This window comes from Euphorbia lathyris, chromosome 8 (genome assembly GCF_963576675.1).
Source record: "Euphorbia lathyris chromosome 8, ddEupLath1.1, whole genome shotgun sequence".
In the NCBI taxonomy this organism is placed as follows: Eukaryota; Viridiplantae; Streptophyta; class Magnoliopsida; order Malpighiales; family Euphorbiaceae; genus Euphorbia; species Euphorbia lathyris.
The window spans coordinates 62,081,717-62,099,484 of NC_088917.1; the positions used below are offsets into that span (position 1 = coordinate 62,081,717).

The 17,768-nt window shown below is 33.9% G+C and overlaps 1 protein-coding gene across 1 annotated transcript; it reads right to left on the minus strand.

The window, feature by feature from the left end:
* Positions 1 to 13,105: 13,105 nt before the first annotated feature.
* On the minus strand, positions 13,106 to 17,477 carry LOC136202313 (protein SUPPRESSOR OF MAX2 1). The gene is made up of 3 exons (XM_065992854.1): positions 15,754 to 17,477; positions 15,159 to 15,441; positions 13,106 to 15,050 (listed from the first exon to the last, which is right to left on the minus strand). The coding sequence occupies exons 1-3, from the start codon at positions 16,977 to 16,979 to the stop codon at positions 13,425 to 13,427; spliced, it is 3,135 nt and encodes a 1,044-aa protein (XP_065848926.1). The 5' UTR covers positions 16,980 to 17,477; the 3' UTR covers positions 13,106 to 13,424.
* Positions 17,478 to 17,768: the final 291 nt, after the last annotated feature.

The window sequence follows — 17,768 nt, forward strand, 5'->3', positions numbered from 1 at the left end:
TTAGTCATGATTAGACTAATTATTTACAACAATCTAAAACTTATAATTTTTTTTTTTAAATGTCAAGTATTTGAAAACTAAAATTGGTTTTAGCATATTTAAAATTTAAAAGAAAAAAAAATGGTTTTTAGTTTCTAATAAAACTGTGAAACTGTTTTATTTCCGCACAAAAAAACTGCATATTTGATAAAAACATAATAAAATTCCAAATTTATAATAAATCATTATACACTAAAATTAGTTATGTATAAGTTGCATATTAAAATTATAGTTTTTATATTTTATAATATTATCTACACTATTTATTACACAAATATAGAATTAATATTTATATAGAAAGAGGATACTTAATTGAATGGTAAGATTTCTAATCACTTAAATAATAAGGTTTTAGGTTAAATTTTTAGTGCACGTAAAAAAAATCTTAATTAGGAGATAAATCACTTTAAAAGTGCATGAACAACCTTAACTGATTAAATAAGATTAATTGCAATATATATATATAGGCAAACTTAAAATTTGACATCCGATACTTGATATTTGATGAAATTTATAATTGTATCTCAATTTTGGCTTTTGACAATAAAATGCATTGATCTTCTTTGATTAGTTGAATATTTTTTTTAAGTTTTTTTACGTAAGATTAAGAACCACTCTGCTAAAAAAAATACTAAAATGTGAAGTTTGAAGTAGATGAGTTATTAATATATTTGGTTCGGGGTTATTTGCGTCTGTCTGCTGATGCCAATCTAGTTGGAATTAGCTGTTCTTGCTTCTCACCTCGGTAACCAACCTTTCAATTAAAAAAAAGTAGATGAGCTATCATATAGTAAATTGTTAAAATATAGAAAAATGAAAGAATGAAGTGAATTGGGGATAAGGATTAAGAAGGTGATGAAATGGAAGGAAGAAAAGGCAAGTCTAAAAGGCTATGAAAAGGTGAAATAGAAAGAAACAAAACATAGCTTTCTAATAAAAACAGGTAATGAGATGATATGTTGTTTTTGGAGACTCTAATTAATGAGCACACATGTCTTGTTTCTTAAGTTTCTTTTATCAATTTCTACAAATGTCCTATTTCACATTATTCATTAATGCCTTGTCCTTTTTTATTCATTTATGTCCACCATTTTTTTTTATTTATTTCTAACATGTGCCTGCCTTACTTACACTAGTCCTACTACACATAGAAATACATTTTTAAATGACTAAACCTCTACTTCAAATAATAATATTATTAATAATAAAATGGTTTGTCAAATAATAATAATAAGAACCTCCTTCGTAAAATAAAAAAATCCATTACTAACATTATAACCTCATCTCATCATATAACATTTCTTACAACCCTCAAAATCACATTTATTCATCTAAACTTTATAATAAGGAAAATTACCATATATATATATATATATATATATCACGTTTATCCATCTAAACTTTATAATAAGGAAAATTACCATACATATATATGATAGCATGTGGGTGTTATGAGATGCCCGATGCGGGTGTTTAAGGCACGGCTAAAGAAAAATCCTATTAAGGATTAATAAAAGGCTATTAGCATATCATATGAACAATTTATATTTTTTTTAGATTTATTTGTTTAAGTTATTTAATTTACTTTTTAATTAGTTGACTTGTGTTTATTTTTTATTATGAAAGATTAAAAGATTCAAATGAGGTTTTCCTGATGATTGATAGAAAAAATTGTAACATAAAATTCTCTACGCAATTTGCACGATTCATACCTTTATTGATAAGTGGTGACAATGGGATAAACATGTAAATTCAGACTAATTAGGTGTAAGTATAAAATTAAGTGCTAAACATGAACCTTCTAAACATTTAAGTGAATAGAATAACCAATTCTACGAGGTATCTAAATTATTTTCGGTTTCATTTCAACTTATAAGTCACCTTGTGTTATAATGTTTGGTTTTAAGTTTTTTTTTTTTTCAATCTAGAATGCCTATGAGTTGTAAATCCTTCATTTTAAGGCAAATGTTTATTTATGCGGATTGTGTTTTGATTTTGGTAAAAGAGCTCCATTTTGTTTGGATTTCAAAAGTTTGTCTAATTAGTTTATGGCTAATTACACAAGGAGTTTGTAAAATGGGAAGATTTCTAATAGCGATGTTTTGTCGCTATTTTTTAAAGTCTTTTACAGTGTGTTTTTAAATATTTAATTAATTTTAAGGTTTTAATTCACATGTTTTTTTTAAGTAAACAACTTTTATTAACTCAAATCATCAAAGAGAACATTAATAAGAAAAGAAGGTGGAGTGATCCACTCTATGCAACCAGACCTAGAACTAACTACTCTTGTTAAGCAATGAGTTGCAGAGTTCGTTAAACATTTGACAAATGAGATTGAACAACCATGTAAATCTAATACAATTAGCAACTACATTGGAGAGATATGAATAATTTATTAAGGGGTGTACTATAGCTTAAACAATGGAGCGACAATCAGAACAGACAGCCACATTGCTGAAACTTGAAGATTTAATCAACGAGAGAGTTTCCTTTATAGCAACAGCCTCAGTGAGAATAGGTTCAAAGACTCCATCGAGAGGAGTGTGAGCCGTATATACGCAAGAGCCCTGATGATCTAGAAGAATAAACTCGATAGAGCAGTACCCCATCTTCTTGAAAGACGCATGCATCTACATTACATGAAAACGTCCCTTCCAGAGGACACTACCATTTTGTTGAAGTTATTGAGCCTTGAGAAGAAGGACTAGCTTTTAATCTCTGTATTGTCTTCCATTAATTGGTGCCGAGTCTAGCTGACTGAAGCACATTAGTTGTATCTGAAATTTGTTCTCCCAAATAGTTTCGGTGCTATTCACATGCTTTTAATTAATGTTAGTTAATTTTAGCCAAATTCAAATTCAATAAATAAAATAAATGATCTCGGGTTTAATGATCATATTTTGCAAGCTTGAGAAGTGCTCACGTGAACTTAACACGAAAATACAAAACTGTGAAAAAGAATTAAAGCTAAAAGACAAGCAAACACGTTGTGTGGAGCTCAACCCAAGCATGTGACCAAGCCCACATGGTGTGTTACTAAGTCCACGCAACGCGTGGACAGTTGACAAATTATGTGGCAGAGATTTTGACTCAATGAAATCTTGTCCCCTTTTGCTGAAACAGATCCACACGACGTGTCACATTTCCCGCACAACATGTGTATTACAAATTAGGAGGTAGAAGGTTTTGCAAGCATCCTACATGTTGTGTGAACACTTCACACGTCGTGTGGGTACCTTTCTATGTAATAGTAAGCCAAATCTCAAAATCAACACGTCGTGTCATTTAGCCACACGCTATGTGACCCCTTTTTCCAGTTATAGTTGTGAAACTCAAATGCACTTATAATTTACGGTTTTGCCCCGAGTTAAACTTTTGTGCATATGGGGGTGCTTGGAACCAAATTAGGCATTCAGATTTTCAGGAATTATTGCATGCTTACAACTTCAGAGCTTGGTTATTGTATAATTCTTCCATCATCCTCACTAATTTACGATTTCATCATTATTCCCTAAGCTCAAAAGTTCCACTTTTTAATCTGAAGTGACAATTTTGAGTTTGGTTAGCTAGTTCTAAAAGCTGAATTCTCTTCCCTTTTCTTGTTAACTTGTTTGTATTCTTTCTAAGTGCTACATTCAGTTGTATTCCGCTTAAGTATCTTCACAATTTTAATATATAATTTACGATTTTTTATTTCCATTACACTTGTTATTATATTTTCTTGCATTGATTCTCATAATTGGTTGTCGTGTAGGTCAAATATAAGCTCTGAAACTCATTAAGATACATATAGGTGTTGCCTTACTTGACTACCTCGTTTGTACCTGTCTTGTAGGATTCGAAAGCAACCATCAACCTTGATCTTCCTTGAAGTAATCCGAACCTCTTAAGAATATGTTTCTTTCTAAGTTATCAAGCTATGAATTAAAATGAATTCAATTTTTATTGAAAGATTTTGGAATCAAACCTCAACTATCCATATTTTGTTTATTGTCAGCATCAATCAACCACTGCCCTTGCCAAGAATTATATCTTATATGAGAAAACTAAACATGTAGATATCGATTGCCATTTGGTTAGAGATCTTATTACAATATGTTTTCTTCACGCACCTTTTTTTCATAAAACTTAGTAGACTTATTTACCAAACCTTCTAATTATATTGATATGTTTCCAACATTGATCAAGATGAGACTTATTAATTCTCACTTTTCTCCATCTTGGGGGGTGTGAAGTATGACATTCATATAGATAGAGTAAATGACACACAATAGATACATCCTCTCAATTCAGTTCATCCAACTTATACATTCTGTCTCAACTCAGTCACACTTCACATATGTGCACCATACTCCTTTTCTACATGAGATGATGTATATAAGAGGAATGTTACTAGTTTTGCATTTTTGTGGTGAAATAACGAGTGTAGTTCTTTGTTTCATATTTGATAAATTATGAAAAAATCCTTGATCGGAGCACTTCCCTGTGAGGCGCCGTTGGGATCGGTCGGGGACACTCTGATGCCAAAGTCAGTAATATTTCTAAGAATAAACTGTAAGCACAAAAGTATGGAATCAATAAGTGTACCTTGAATACCTCTGCCCTTTAATATATTTATTGATACATTCTTTATGTCTGGCCGTTAATGCCTTTATGGAACCATTTAATGCTATTAATTGTAGCGGTTTCTTTGGAAACAGCTAAGTGACACCAAAGACAAATCTATGTTGGAAGGCGTGTATGTCCCTGGCTTGGCCGATGTAAGCCCTTTATGGCGAGTGGCCTTTGCGAGGCGCATCCACGTGGCAAGATCTATCCATACGTGTGGCTTCTGCTGCACGCTACTTCTTTGGCAGATCTTATCCTCTCATGACGCTTGGTACCATTTGATCCTTCTATTTATTGATATTTATGGATTTGACCCCTGCATTAATCTTGCATTTAATTATCATTAATTCCACATTAATCATGCATAAATCCATCTTTTGGAAGAAATAATGGTTTGCCATTATTTCTATTAATTTTCACTTATTCATCACTCTAGAATAATTTGGGTTGTTATCAATATTAAGTTTGAATGAAATGAGTAGGTAGTTGAAATATATAGGAATAAGGTCCAAATTTTCTCTCAAAGTTTCTAGGAAAGTACATATATTACCCTAATGTAAAAAATTGTAAGAACCTACTGGGAACTCCTTCTTCCATTCTCTAGTCTTCTTTTCCTTTTTCTTTGTTTTTTCATAAATTTTCCATTGACTCCCTTCTAATCAGATCTACTTCGGGGAGGAAGAAGGAAGCTTGTTTTCTTTCTTCCTCCTCCCATTTATATTTTAGTTTCCGTTTTTAGCTTTATATTTATATTTTCTTGTTAGTTTGAAGTCTATATTCCTTCTTGAACTTTCTTTTCGGTCAGATCTACACTTCTGAGCTATACTTTTTTCTTTTATTCTTTTTTCGGTCTTAGCAAGAGCGGAAAAGGTTTATCTTGTCCGTAGATCTATAGATCTGCGTGGATGCACAAATAGAAAGGACTCAGATCCGAACATCCGGAAGAGCTTAAATGATGAAGTATGGATTACAACGGGTTTTCAACGAAATTTGACTTACAAGAAACATATGATTTCTATGTTTGTTGTATTTGTATCTTTTCTGGTTTTATTGCTCTTGGTAGTCTTTTTTATTGCTCTTTATAGTCTATGTATTTCTCTTTGTAGTCTATTTCTTCCCTTTGTGGGTCTTTGCATGTATGGGATGGAGGTTTTATTCCTCTTTGTTTCGTACTGTACTTGTATTTTTAAGTTAATGGAATGATATGTGACATTTTATCAAAAAAAAAATTATAAGAACCATTCCTTAATGTTTCCAACTTGGGAAAAAATTTGATCCAAATAAGTTAACGGTACAAGTTGAGCGATTTCCGCAAGTGCACGGTTTCGCTTGTAGTAATAAAAAGATATCGATTCCACAGGGAACGTTTTTCAACAAAAACTTATTTAGGTGTAGATTAAATACGACTTAAGGTTTATATAAATAGATAATCATTTATTTGAAATTGGTTTTGAGATTGATTGAATAAGAATTAGGGTAGAATATGTAGAATGTTAGAAATCAATTCTGTTTGGAGTATGAATTACAAAACAGAAAAGTTTAGTGTTTAGAAAAAGAGAATAAATGTATTCGTTTGCATTAAGCAAAGAAAACAACTTTAAACTTTGTATAAATTAATAAAATGTAATAACGTAAACTCCTTCAATTAAAGGGTTTTGAACTGCAGACAATCCTCCTACGGTCGGGTTAGATTGCTACCTTAACCAAATTAATTCTCGAAGAATGAATTTGCCTAAGTGTTCAACTAAGTTTCCTTGTAAAGATATTGAATTTAACTACGTTTTAATGAAAACACCAGAACTCACTTCGGATCAATTACAGAAGTGCTACATAAAAATTTATTGAATTGCATGAACTTTATTAGATGAAGTATGAATTTGATACAAGTTTATAAAGAACAAGAAGCATGGAAGCTTTCGTCGACTTTCAAGTTCCGGGTCGTCAATCCTTTCCTCGAACCTCGATAGAGTTTGTCAGGCTCATGGTCGAATCCTCTTCTTAATCTTCTCGCTGAATCTTCGGAATAGAGATGGGTCGTCTACTACCAGAATGTAAACTAATATAAACTGGTCTAAATCTAAATCTAAATGCTGTTGTGTTTGTAAGTATTTGATAAACAATGTGTGTACATCAGATTGCTTTTTACAAAATCGAACTTCTAACTCTGAATCGTTTAACTCAGAATTTCTGCATTAAATCTGTATTAAATCTTAACTCTAAAAAAAATCATATATCAACTCTGAAATCAACTCTTTATTTATAAATGTTGAAGAGTCGAGTCTAAGGAACGTGTCTGCTGCGAAGAGACGTTCTTATCTAATCGAACGGACACGTTTCTTTGAAAACGAACAAGTATATGTTGTACTGCCTGAATTTCTGAACTTACCGATAATGTAAATTCTCGGCCGAGAATGGAGAAATAGTTTTTCAGCCTTCGAACGAAAGGGGGAAGTGCCTGGGCGACGCGTGTCGCGACCGAGAATGGAGGATTCTCGGTCGCGACACGGGTTGTTTTTCTCCGTTTCTGACTTCATCCTCGTCCTCGTTTCGATGCGTTTGATTTTCGTCGTCTTTGACTCTTTTTGTAGGGGTTTTCCTTCGTTTTTGACCTTTTTTCGTTCCTATTTGGATTTACCAAATATTTAGGTACCTTGCATGAAAGAAGTATATTCAGACGTAAAAAATACGCTAAATAGATATAAACAACACAAGTTCGTAGTAAAACCGATGTAAATATTAATGATATTCTAGGTATATTTTGGATTTAACAGTACACGAAGCAATATTAGACTCAGCTAAAAGAATTCATAAAACATGACTTTTACTTGGGTCTAGAGGTGGTGGCAGGGAGCACGATGGTGCCGATGCACCTTGATCACTCATTATAGGGGTTTCAGCACGATGGTGCCGATGCACGTTGATCACTCATTATAGGGGTTTCGATACACCTATGAAATTGAATTTATGGTATGAAATTTGAAAGTGTCCAATCCAATTCCAAAGCAATTTAAATTTAAATGGTTGTTAATGAATTGGATATTAATGAGAACACATGCAAATGACATGGAAATAGAAAGGAGATGTACGTTGAATTCAAAAAAAGTAATGAATCAATATGGTTTGTCCTTATAAATGAATAGTAGAAGAAATGTTTCATTTTCAAGGAGGGTTGAGCCTTAATTATGTTGTGTTGAAACTTCAATGCGGGTGGCGCTAAGCTACCCCTTCCCCGCCGGCCTTTTTCTATTCCGTCTTGGCCATATTAATAACTACACATATACTCCTACATTGTGGGACCATTTATTTATTTTTTTATATTTGATTAGAAAAGTCTGAATATTGTCTTTTCTTTTTTTTATTCCATTCTACTTTATACTTTTAATATTTTGGAGATCCTACTTTTTATACTTTCTTTTTTATAAATTAAAATTTTATTATTTTTTCTTCAAAATAACTTGTAAATAAGGAATCACTTAACAGTTACCTTAAAATATGAGGTTTAAAAACTTGAAAACAGAAGTTTATAGTTTTTGCAATTTGCAAATTAAGATATTTTGTCGAAATGTTGGGGGCAACACTAATGTGGGAGCTGAAGGAAGAGCGGAACTAGCAGTAACCCACGTGGAGTGTTCAATATATCACACTCCACGTGGATCCGTTGCTGGAATGAGAGAAAGAACGGTCTTGGTTCATCAAAGACAGAGGGCCACTCACACGGAGCGTGGCGTTGCCCGAAGAGAGCAAGATCGCACATTATAGTGATCAGGGACAGAACATCACTCACGTGGAGCGCGAGTTAAATGACGCGGAGCGTGCATGAAGGGAAGAAGACTTCCTCGCCAAGCTCAGGAGACGGGAGACAAGAACTGAAGATTCGTCAATTTACTGTTTTGCCACTATGTTCTATTTACATTACTGCCACCTTATTATTTTGTTCCTTAATTATCCCTAGGACTTCCACTTGTAGTGGAAACCCTAATCTATCATTTTGGTCTTTTACCTTCGATTAGAGATAGGTATAAATACTTCCTATTTTGTAATGAAGAGTAACTTTTATGAATTTAATAAAAAACCTAGCCTCCATTGAGAGCTTATTCTTACTACTTGAGATTTACTCCTTCAAGTTTTGGCTTGTAAAGAACTTCTTTATGGATTTAAGATCAAAATCCTTACTTCGATTCCAGTCTGTAACAAAATTGTTATCATACCCCTTTATATAAAAGGGAGTGATGTGAAAAAATTAAACAGGCTGATTTTACAAATTACATTATATATAAAGCAACTTATTACAAATTAACTAAACTACGTACTAAAAATTTAACTCACAAATCATTTAACTACAAAATGTACCAACCACAAATCTTTATTTGTAAGTTTTTAATTACGGGAATGTGTTCGCAAATAAGACAAATCACGAAGTTTTTTTTATAGTATACTGAGATAAATTTTAGAGGACTCCTATTGTATTATTTTTTTTTTAAGAGACGATGATTAAAAACAAAAAAAAAGACAAGTAATATTGTTATTGATTTTTTTATTTCATTTTAATCGACTATATTATTATTTTCTATATATGATTACTATTAAATTCAGATAAAGATAATAATTATTTATATACATATTTTTTAACAATTAAGATCTAAATAATTATTGTAATTAAAATATATTTAGGATTGGATACCCCTTAAATCAGAGTTTCTAAGTAAAATATATTTTAGATTCGGTCCTAAGTAGCCACCTAGGGCTTCTCATTTTTTTTTTTTAAATAATGTCAAGTTTTATTAAATTAAATCAGACGAAAGAATATTGCTAAGAAATGGTAATGGACATGACCACTCACCCTGAACAAACACAGAATTGACCGCTTTTGCTAGAGCATGCACAACCGAATTCGCTGAACGATTAATAAAAGAGATAGAGCACAACTCTAAATCTCGTAATAAATGAATACAATCAGAAATAGGGATGGCAACGGGTAGTGTACCCGCGGGTACCCGGCACTATCCGACCCTAATGGGACTACCCGTACCCTGTATAAAAGGGTATGGGATGGGTATGGGATCAAAACCATTACCCGCCATAAATTTTTTTTATATTAATAAGTATCATTGTTTTTTAGATGTAAGACGTGAAATTTTAACCCGAACCATTTATTTTTCAACAATTGAGTGATACCACGAAGCTACTTTATTCTTATTAATTAAGGTTCAATTTATTCAATTTTTAGATTGATGATTTATTAAATTTATAGTTTGTTAAATTTGTAATATTTTTTTTTATCTATTGATTCTTAACGGGTAAGGGTACCCGCGGGTACCCGCGAATTAAATGGGAAGGGTATGGGATGTAAAAAGTATACCCGCTAGGGTAATGGGACGGGTACGGGTACGGGTAATTAAAAAATAAAAGGGTAAGGGTTTGGGAATGGCATTACCCGCGGGTGCCCTACCCGTTGCCATCCCTAATCAGAAATAATGTCAACTAAATACGAAGGACCTTCTAAACCAATTTGAATTTGTCTTCACTATGACGAGACAATCCGACTGAATTTGAAGTTTCTCACTGGGGCGATGCATTTTAATCCAACTTAAAGCTTCTTTGATAGTCATGGTCTCGGCTAGCTGATGACTGAGATTTCCTTGAAAACCGCACATTTTAGCTAGAATGCATTCTCCAGAGTTATTACTTGATGATGCCATAAATGAAAAAAGAACTTTTGATGCAAGAATTGAAAATAAAAGAAGAAACTTATCAAATGACAAGAAAAAACCAAACTTGGCAGATGACAAGACTCATATCCATTGAACAGCAGTGGAAATGAAAGAACTTTAAATTCTTATTTTAATCAATATTGTTTAACTCATCTTCTTCTTTATTAGACATTTTTTTGTTTTTCTTTCATCTTCATACTTGATAGTGAAGTAAATAAAGTTTTCTGATGAGAACTCCCTCTAATAATCTGCAACATATCCTTCTCTAATCTAATATACAATTACATACATAAACTTGTGAGGTTGTATCATTTAATTCCATGAATTTTTACGTAGCCTATGAAGTAATTAAACTTGTAATTTTTTTTATTAATTTTAATTGACTCATGTTAATGTATTTATTTTCTTTACATATGTCGGTAGGTAGTAATGAAATAATAATAGGAAGTGAATTAACTTGAATATATAATTATATGAAAATATTGGGCTGATTTATATAAATCGAAATGAAAATAATAATTAAAACACAAAGCATAAAACAAAAAAAGAGAAGTAATATCAACATCTTGATGGCAACATGACCCTCCAAAATTATCAATTTTGGACCGACTATTTTTTACATAAAATTCCAAGGATCCGAGTCCTTTTTTCTTTCTTAAACTCTATCGCCAAATTCCAAGGATCTTAGTCCTTATTTTTTAAGTATTAAATAACTTTCTACTACGTTTCAAAAATAAAATAAGGGTAATTAATTTATTAGTCTTTATATTTTGATAAAATATATTATTTAGTCCTTATATTTTTAAAAACACACGGTAAGGTTCTTAACGTTTTTCTTGATGAACTGTTTAGTCCCTAACATTTTTCTCGATGAACTGTTTAATCCCTGCCGTTAGACTCTCATGAAGATTATGTTAATCAATTTTGATTTGCGTTATTCTTTTTTTTTTATTTTCCTTTCCTTTAAACTCTAATGCATCTGAAATTAACTTTGAATTTTCTTATTCTTGATTTTCTTCTTAATCGTTCAAATTCGTAAGAATTGGATATGTTCTTTTTCTTGTTCTCCATACAAATAGCTTCTTCTTCTAAATTGGATTTCATCTTCTAAAGTTTGAAGGTAAATAGTAAAAGGTAATTTAGTTATTTTTGAAGTCATAAACGGTAAAAAATCTAACAAACAGACCGAAGGACTAAACAGTTCACTGAGAAAAAGGTTAGGAACCTTACCATGTGTTTTTGAAAATACAGGGACTAAACAGTATGTTTTGTCAAAATATAAAGACTAATAAATTAATTACCCATAAAATAATAATAACTGTCTAGATATTTTACTGTAACATACGACAATATTACTCGTGTCACTAATGTAACTAGCTTAACTTTGCCTGCATTTCACGTAAGTCACCACAGCCATACACGAACCCAAAACATATTAGCATCTCCGTTTCCTGCCACGACTCTAAATTACTCCACCTCGGAATAAGTAAATAATATTATTATTAGAATCTCTATTTTATAACTAGTTCTCGATTACTTTATAGTTTTAATATACAATTACACTTTTTTATCCATATATATATTTATTTAAACGGTGACTGAAATTTAGAGTTAATTTTAAAAAGTTATCTAATAAAATTATTAATTATTAATTTTTATATTTATATTTATAAGTACATCTCCTTGCTAGCTTAGAGTAACCCATAGACTATTCTTTAACTACCAATGTAGCTTTGAGACGACGGTAAAGTTAAATACTTCATCGCAATTTCAATCCATCCCATTGGCATATAAGAGCACACTTTTCGGGATAGAGGCAAAATACCATAGTCAATTCAAAGATAAGAAAGCAATAGCAATCGTGCGCTCGGATAGAGGCAGAATACCATAGCCAATCCAAAGATAAGAAAACAATAGCAATCGCGTGCAGAGCATTCAAATAAAGGTGATGTAAGGAACTACGAAAGTAGAGAATAACGTTCAGAAAAAGATCAAACGCTAGTATGAAACTTCATTGAGCTATGGAGGGATGTGACTCAAAGTTATTCTAAATGGAAAAGATATTTTAAATAGTGATATACAACACGTTCAAAATTACTGCAAGTGATAAAAAAAAATATTATTATTATTTACTTAATTTAACTATTTGAAATTATTGAGTAATAATAGTCATGTGGCATACATAAAAATGTATCCAAAAAAATTTAATTAGGTTGTTTATGGTGACTTTTTTGTCATAATTAGTTTAATAATATTATTAAACCAAAATAAAATCAAATACCGTTTTCATACAATTTACTTATAATTGTTTGGGTTTGTAACTTTTTACCATTTAATATATTATATTTAAATCTTACTTTATCAAAAACAAAATAAATATAGAAACCTATCACACAACTACAACTAAAACTAAATTTACGTTTAATCAAATTTGAACCTTTACACTATATTGCATAGCATATCAATAATAAGCTGTTAGAGATTAAAAATTTACTCAATTTAAAAATTCAAATGTACAATAGATCAAAAAATAAGTGTACACTAGTTTTTTTTGAAGAAAAATAAGTGTACACTGATTCTTCTCTTCATTTTTTTTTCTATTCACTTCAAACCGAAAAAAAATGGTTAAAATTATAAAACAAGTATCGGTATATACTTCTGAAAAAAAAAAAAAAACTTCTACAAACAACTATCAGAAAATTTTGAAATTTTCCAACATCCACAATAGATTTAAAAAAAAACGAACATAAAATAATCATGGATTGATTCAACTATTAGAACAAGAGGAATGCCTCAGTTTTCAATTAATAATATAAAATATATATGGTAATTCTATAACAAAAAAAGGGCTCTTTTTTTATATTATATATAGTAAAGAAATAAAATAATTAGAAAGAAAAGGTGAGACCTTGCACTGCCCGTTAATCTATCAACGTCTCTCTCCTCTCTTTCCTAACTGTTTTCCCTTTTTTTCTCTTCTAAATTTTTTAATCCTTTTCCTCTTTTACCCCTCTCCCCCGCCAAAAACAGTTGACAAATATTTACATCTATCCCCCCTCACTTCTCTCACACCCCATCAACCACCATTCTAACGCTGCCTGGCAGCCAATCTCCGTGGCTCCGCGATGGACCTGGATCGCTGTCCGGTTCGAGCCGGACAACCACGGTTTCATCTCTACGGGTTGGCAAATGTATTTTGAGCTGGCGAATGCTCGGAACCAATACTTCCTCTGTGAATTCTTCTAAACTTGTTCTACTCAACCATAATCCTCCTGCAATCTTTTCAAGTGCGTCGTCTTGAATTTCCAATGTGATTTCCTCCTCACTCATAATGGTGTAGAATCTTTTGGCTATGAAGCTGGATATGACTGATTCAATGCAGCTCAGATCTACATGTTTGAAAACTATGTCATCGTCGACCAAATTGAGAAGCTCTCGAGGAACGGATGAAGTTGTGGCCGCAAGTAGTCTGTTGTTTAGGACATTTTCATCTTCGTGATCGACTGTTAGATCGCTTGAATTTCGAGAGCCATCAGCTTTATCTTCTTCTGTGTCAGCTGCTTCGTTGAGATCGAATGAGAGTGCTGATCCTGCCGAGTCCTTCCTTGGCTTTGCAGGCCTGCCTTCTTCATCCAGCAGCCAATTAGCTCGGCGCTTTGCTGTTTTCTCGCAGAGGGATAGTCTCAATTGCCACCCTCCTGCCAAATTTGCAAGCTTGTCTTCATCCAGGGATACACCTTTAGAGAGGAACTTTAGATTCCCCGGTAACCAATTTGCAGTCATAATGAGGATAACATTCCCAAGGCTGATTTCCCGGCCATGGGAATCGGATATTCGACCTTTTTCCATTGCTCGCTTTATGCTCCCTTGAACGAGCATATCTGCCTCATCGATATCCTCTAGCATTATGACTGAAAAGGGGTTCCTTTTAACAGCCTCTACAATGCGATCCAGTGCTGTTTTACCACGGAAATTCGTATCTTGTTCCCCATCATCCCGCTGCAAACCAAGCGGAACCATTATCGGATTTGCACCACATATGAGGTCTGATAGAGCTGATGCCATTCTCTTCTTGCCAACCCTGTCAGGACCTGTGAACAACAGCCAAGTATCACCCTTTGATCCACCACCCTGTCGTTTACCGTTGCCTAATTTGCATTGCGTCACTGTTGTTGCCACTGCAAATGCTGCTTCTCGCTGCCACCATACCTTCTCCGTAAGAGCCTTGAGGAGCCTCTTGAATGAATCAGCATCTAGTGCACTTATAAGCTTGTTGACATGTAATTCAGTGAAGTTCGTTTGAGGCTCAGAAGCAACACAACCCAGTAAATCTTTGGTTCGCTCTTCGTGGACTTTCTCGGGGGTGTTCTCCATACTCTTTGGATGCCCAAGAACCAGTTCTGTCCTCACAGGGCTTTTTGGTGGAGTAATTGCCCGACTCTGTAATTGGCTCAGAACCAGATTCGGGTTCATTAACGATAGGTTTTTATTCAAACCTAACTTGGGGACAAAAGGTTGGCGAGAAAGCAAGTTTGGATTATACAAGCCCGTCATTGACAATGACGGCTGCGCGACTCTCTCCGGGCCAGCAGAAGACTTATGATAGCCAGGATGAAGTTGCCTACATGTATCATGCCATTTCTTTTGCAAGTCTAAACTCTTCTGCTTAATCAATGATTCTTGATCCTTTTTCTGCATACAAAAAAGGATTAATATTAGAAGTGTACTTGCATATTATGTCTTTCTCCGAACACGAACACACGAAAAGACAATCAATCAATTGGAGAATTTACAACTTACCGTTGTCTGATCCAATGTTTTAGAATCAACATCTTGAGACTTGGCATTTTTCAACCACTGTGGCAGTAATGGTTGGGTTGCTTCTGATTTCAATTCAGGAGATTTGTCCGAGTCTTGTGTTTCGATTTTCGCCAGCTCTTTCTCATAATTCTGCATGCATTGCGGGCAACAACTGGTTCTTCGAGCAAGATCGAGCATTGTTGGATTAGGTGTGATAGCCGAAAAGGCCTTCAAAGGCGAAAAAGACTCAACTGTGTTGCTAAGAATCCCACTTGTTCCAATCCTAAACACATCAACAGACACGAAATTAAGTCCACAAATAAGAAGTAAATGAATCATTACGATCTCAAAGTCTGTAAAAGGAAAGCATAATTAAAATTCTCTCTTAGAACAAGGACTGAAAAAGGAAAGCAGTATATGATTTGAAGTGGAATTAGACCCCCTTCTTAACCAATCAGTTGCTCAAAAGATAGACAAAGAATAAGATTCAGCAATCAAATAGCAAAAGCATCTGATCTAACACAAAGCCTAAACCTTCAAATCAGAATAATGGAATCCAAAATTTAGAGAATCGAAGGAAAAAGCAAAAACAGACCTAGGAAATCTTCCAGGAAGAGGAGCTCTAGGAGCAATTGGAACAGCCTGCAGATCCCAATCATTTTCCATGGAAGGATGATAGACTTGGCATCTTAAATATGTCTCACAAGTGGCAGTTCCGATCAGCCAAACCCTTCTTTCCCCAAACCTCGCCAATAGCTTCCCCATCTCCGTCACTGCAGCCCGTCCAGCTTCAGAAACAATCTGCTGTTGCTGCTGGACGCCACCGGTGCCTGGAAAGTTCACCGGTTGTTCAACTAGCCATTTTAAGTCGCCCAAATCAACAATTACTCCTCCGCAATCTAAATTCGAAATTCGAGCCTCGATCAAACCCCCTAATTCTATAATCTTTGTGGGTATCTGAGCTTTATCGAGAAATTCCTTTTCCAAATGAATCACTTGAACATTTTTTAACAACCCATCTCCAATTTCTTTACTCTCTATTCTCTTCAACAACTCCTTCACAACCATCTCCGGGTCCGATTCCCCGACTAAAACAGGATTCCTCTTCTTATTCTTCATCAAAATATCAACAAGCCGCTTTACTTCATCACTTCGCTGTTGCCCAGATTGCGCTACACTCCCTGGCTGCAATCTCGGATTGACATATAAATTCCGATTAGTCCCCGGTGACAGTGTGGGGACCGGTACAGAACCAGGTGTACGAAATCCGAATCCAAATGAGCAAGGATTAGAGACCGCAGCGGAGGAATTCGACGATGAGTTAAGAGATTGCTCAATTGTGGCCTTAACAGCAGGACTCGAAAAGCTAGCTTCTCTCATAACTCTACTCACACTTGGATCATCCAAAATTGATATAATTAGCTGCTCAAGCTCAACTTTCACCGCGAGCAGCGGCTGTTGCTGCTGTTCCGGACAACCCCGTCGCTGGTGAGCCTGAGCACGCTTCAGTGCCGCCATTAACGCATTCGAGATTGGCGGGTCGTGACCCGGGCTAAGATTCTGCGCAGTTGGGAGCCGTTCGAGAGCGACGCTAAAGCAGAGTTCAAGAGCTCTACACTGAAGAGGATGAGATGAATTTGGGTGAGATTTGATACAAGCTTGCCGTAGATACCCAGAAGGAGAAGCCAATAACGTTGCCGCCACATGAAGTGGCGTCGTCTGACCATGATTCCGACGAGTAGCTTCGGCTATTGAGTGGTTTAAAACACTCGCCGCCTCCGGGGTGAGCGTTTGTTGAATCGTACTAAGTCCAGCTCTCATTTCTCAATCAAAAACCAGAATCAATTGTAAATTGGTAATGATAACAAAGATTGAAGCTCGGATACACTTCAAATTGGGTTTTCTGGCAAAATTCAAATCCCCAAAGAAAAACCCCAAAAAAGTAAATAAATTAGGTGTTCTTGCTTTCTTCTTCCTCTTGTTCTCCTTTTTTGTGTAGTTCTGTTATGGGATCTGCCCATCCATCCAAGCTTTAATTATCCTTTTGGGTGTTTGTTTCTTTCTCTCTCCGTTGCTATGTGTATGAATATGCGTATGTATATGTGTGTGATGAAACACACAAAAAGCTAGAGAAGAATTCAACGGGAAAAGGAAATATCAGATCTTCTCCTTCACAAGAACCAACCTTTTCTCTCTCTCTCTCTACTTTTTTTTTTTTCTTGCCTCTCTATTTCCTATCTCTATCCATCTCATTCATTACCCCAAAACAAAATATCCAATTTAAACTACTCCATATATTAATATTAATATTCCCAGTGAAAAATTAAAACTTTTTTCAATCTGGTTTTTGAACTTAGCAGTATATACTAAAATTAGTAAGAAAGCAGAGCAGATGAGAAGGTGGAACATGAAAAATCAATTAATTAGTTTGTTTTTAACTTTTAATATATTAATATGAGTTTAATTTACAAAGATTTTTGGAAAATGCTTTCTGGGCAGAGAGCAATAAAGCAGGTCCACTTTTTTCTTTTTTACTATTAATTTCTTTTTGTTTCTAGTAAATGGTTTTTTTTTATTAATATTAGTAGTTAATTGGAAAAAAGAATTAGC

What these genes read in the sequence shown, in the direction of transcription:
- LOC136202313 (XM_065992854.1), bottom strand. Translation starts at nt 16,979, where the DNA reads ATGAGAGCTGGACTTAGTACGATTCAACAAACGCTCACCCCGGAGGCG. An exon ending in CTTCCTGGAAGATTTCCTAG is followed by an intron (nt 15,442 to 15,753) that starts GTCTGTTTTTGC and finishes TGATGTGTTTAG; the next exon opens with GATTGGAACAAGTGGGATTC. An exon ending in AAACATTGGATCAGACAACG is followed by an intron (nt 15,051 to 15,158) that starts GTAAGTTGTAAA and finishes TTTTGTATGCAG; the next exon opens with AAAAAGGATCAAGAATCATT.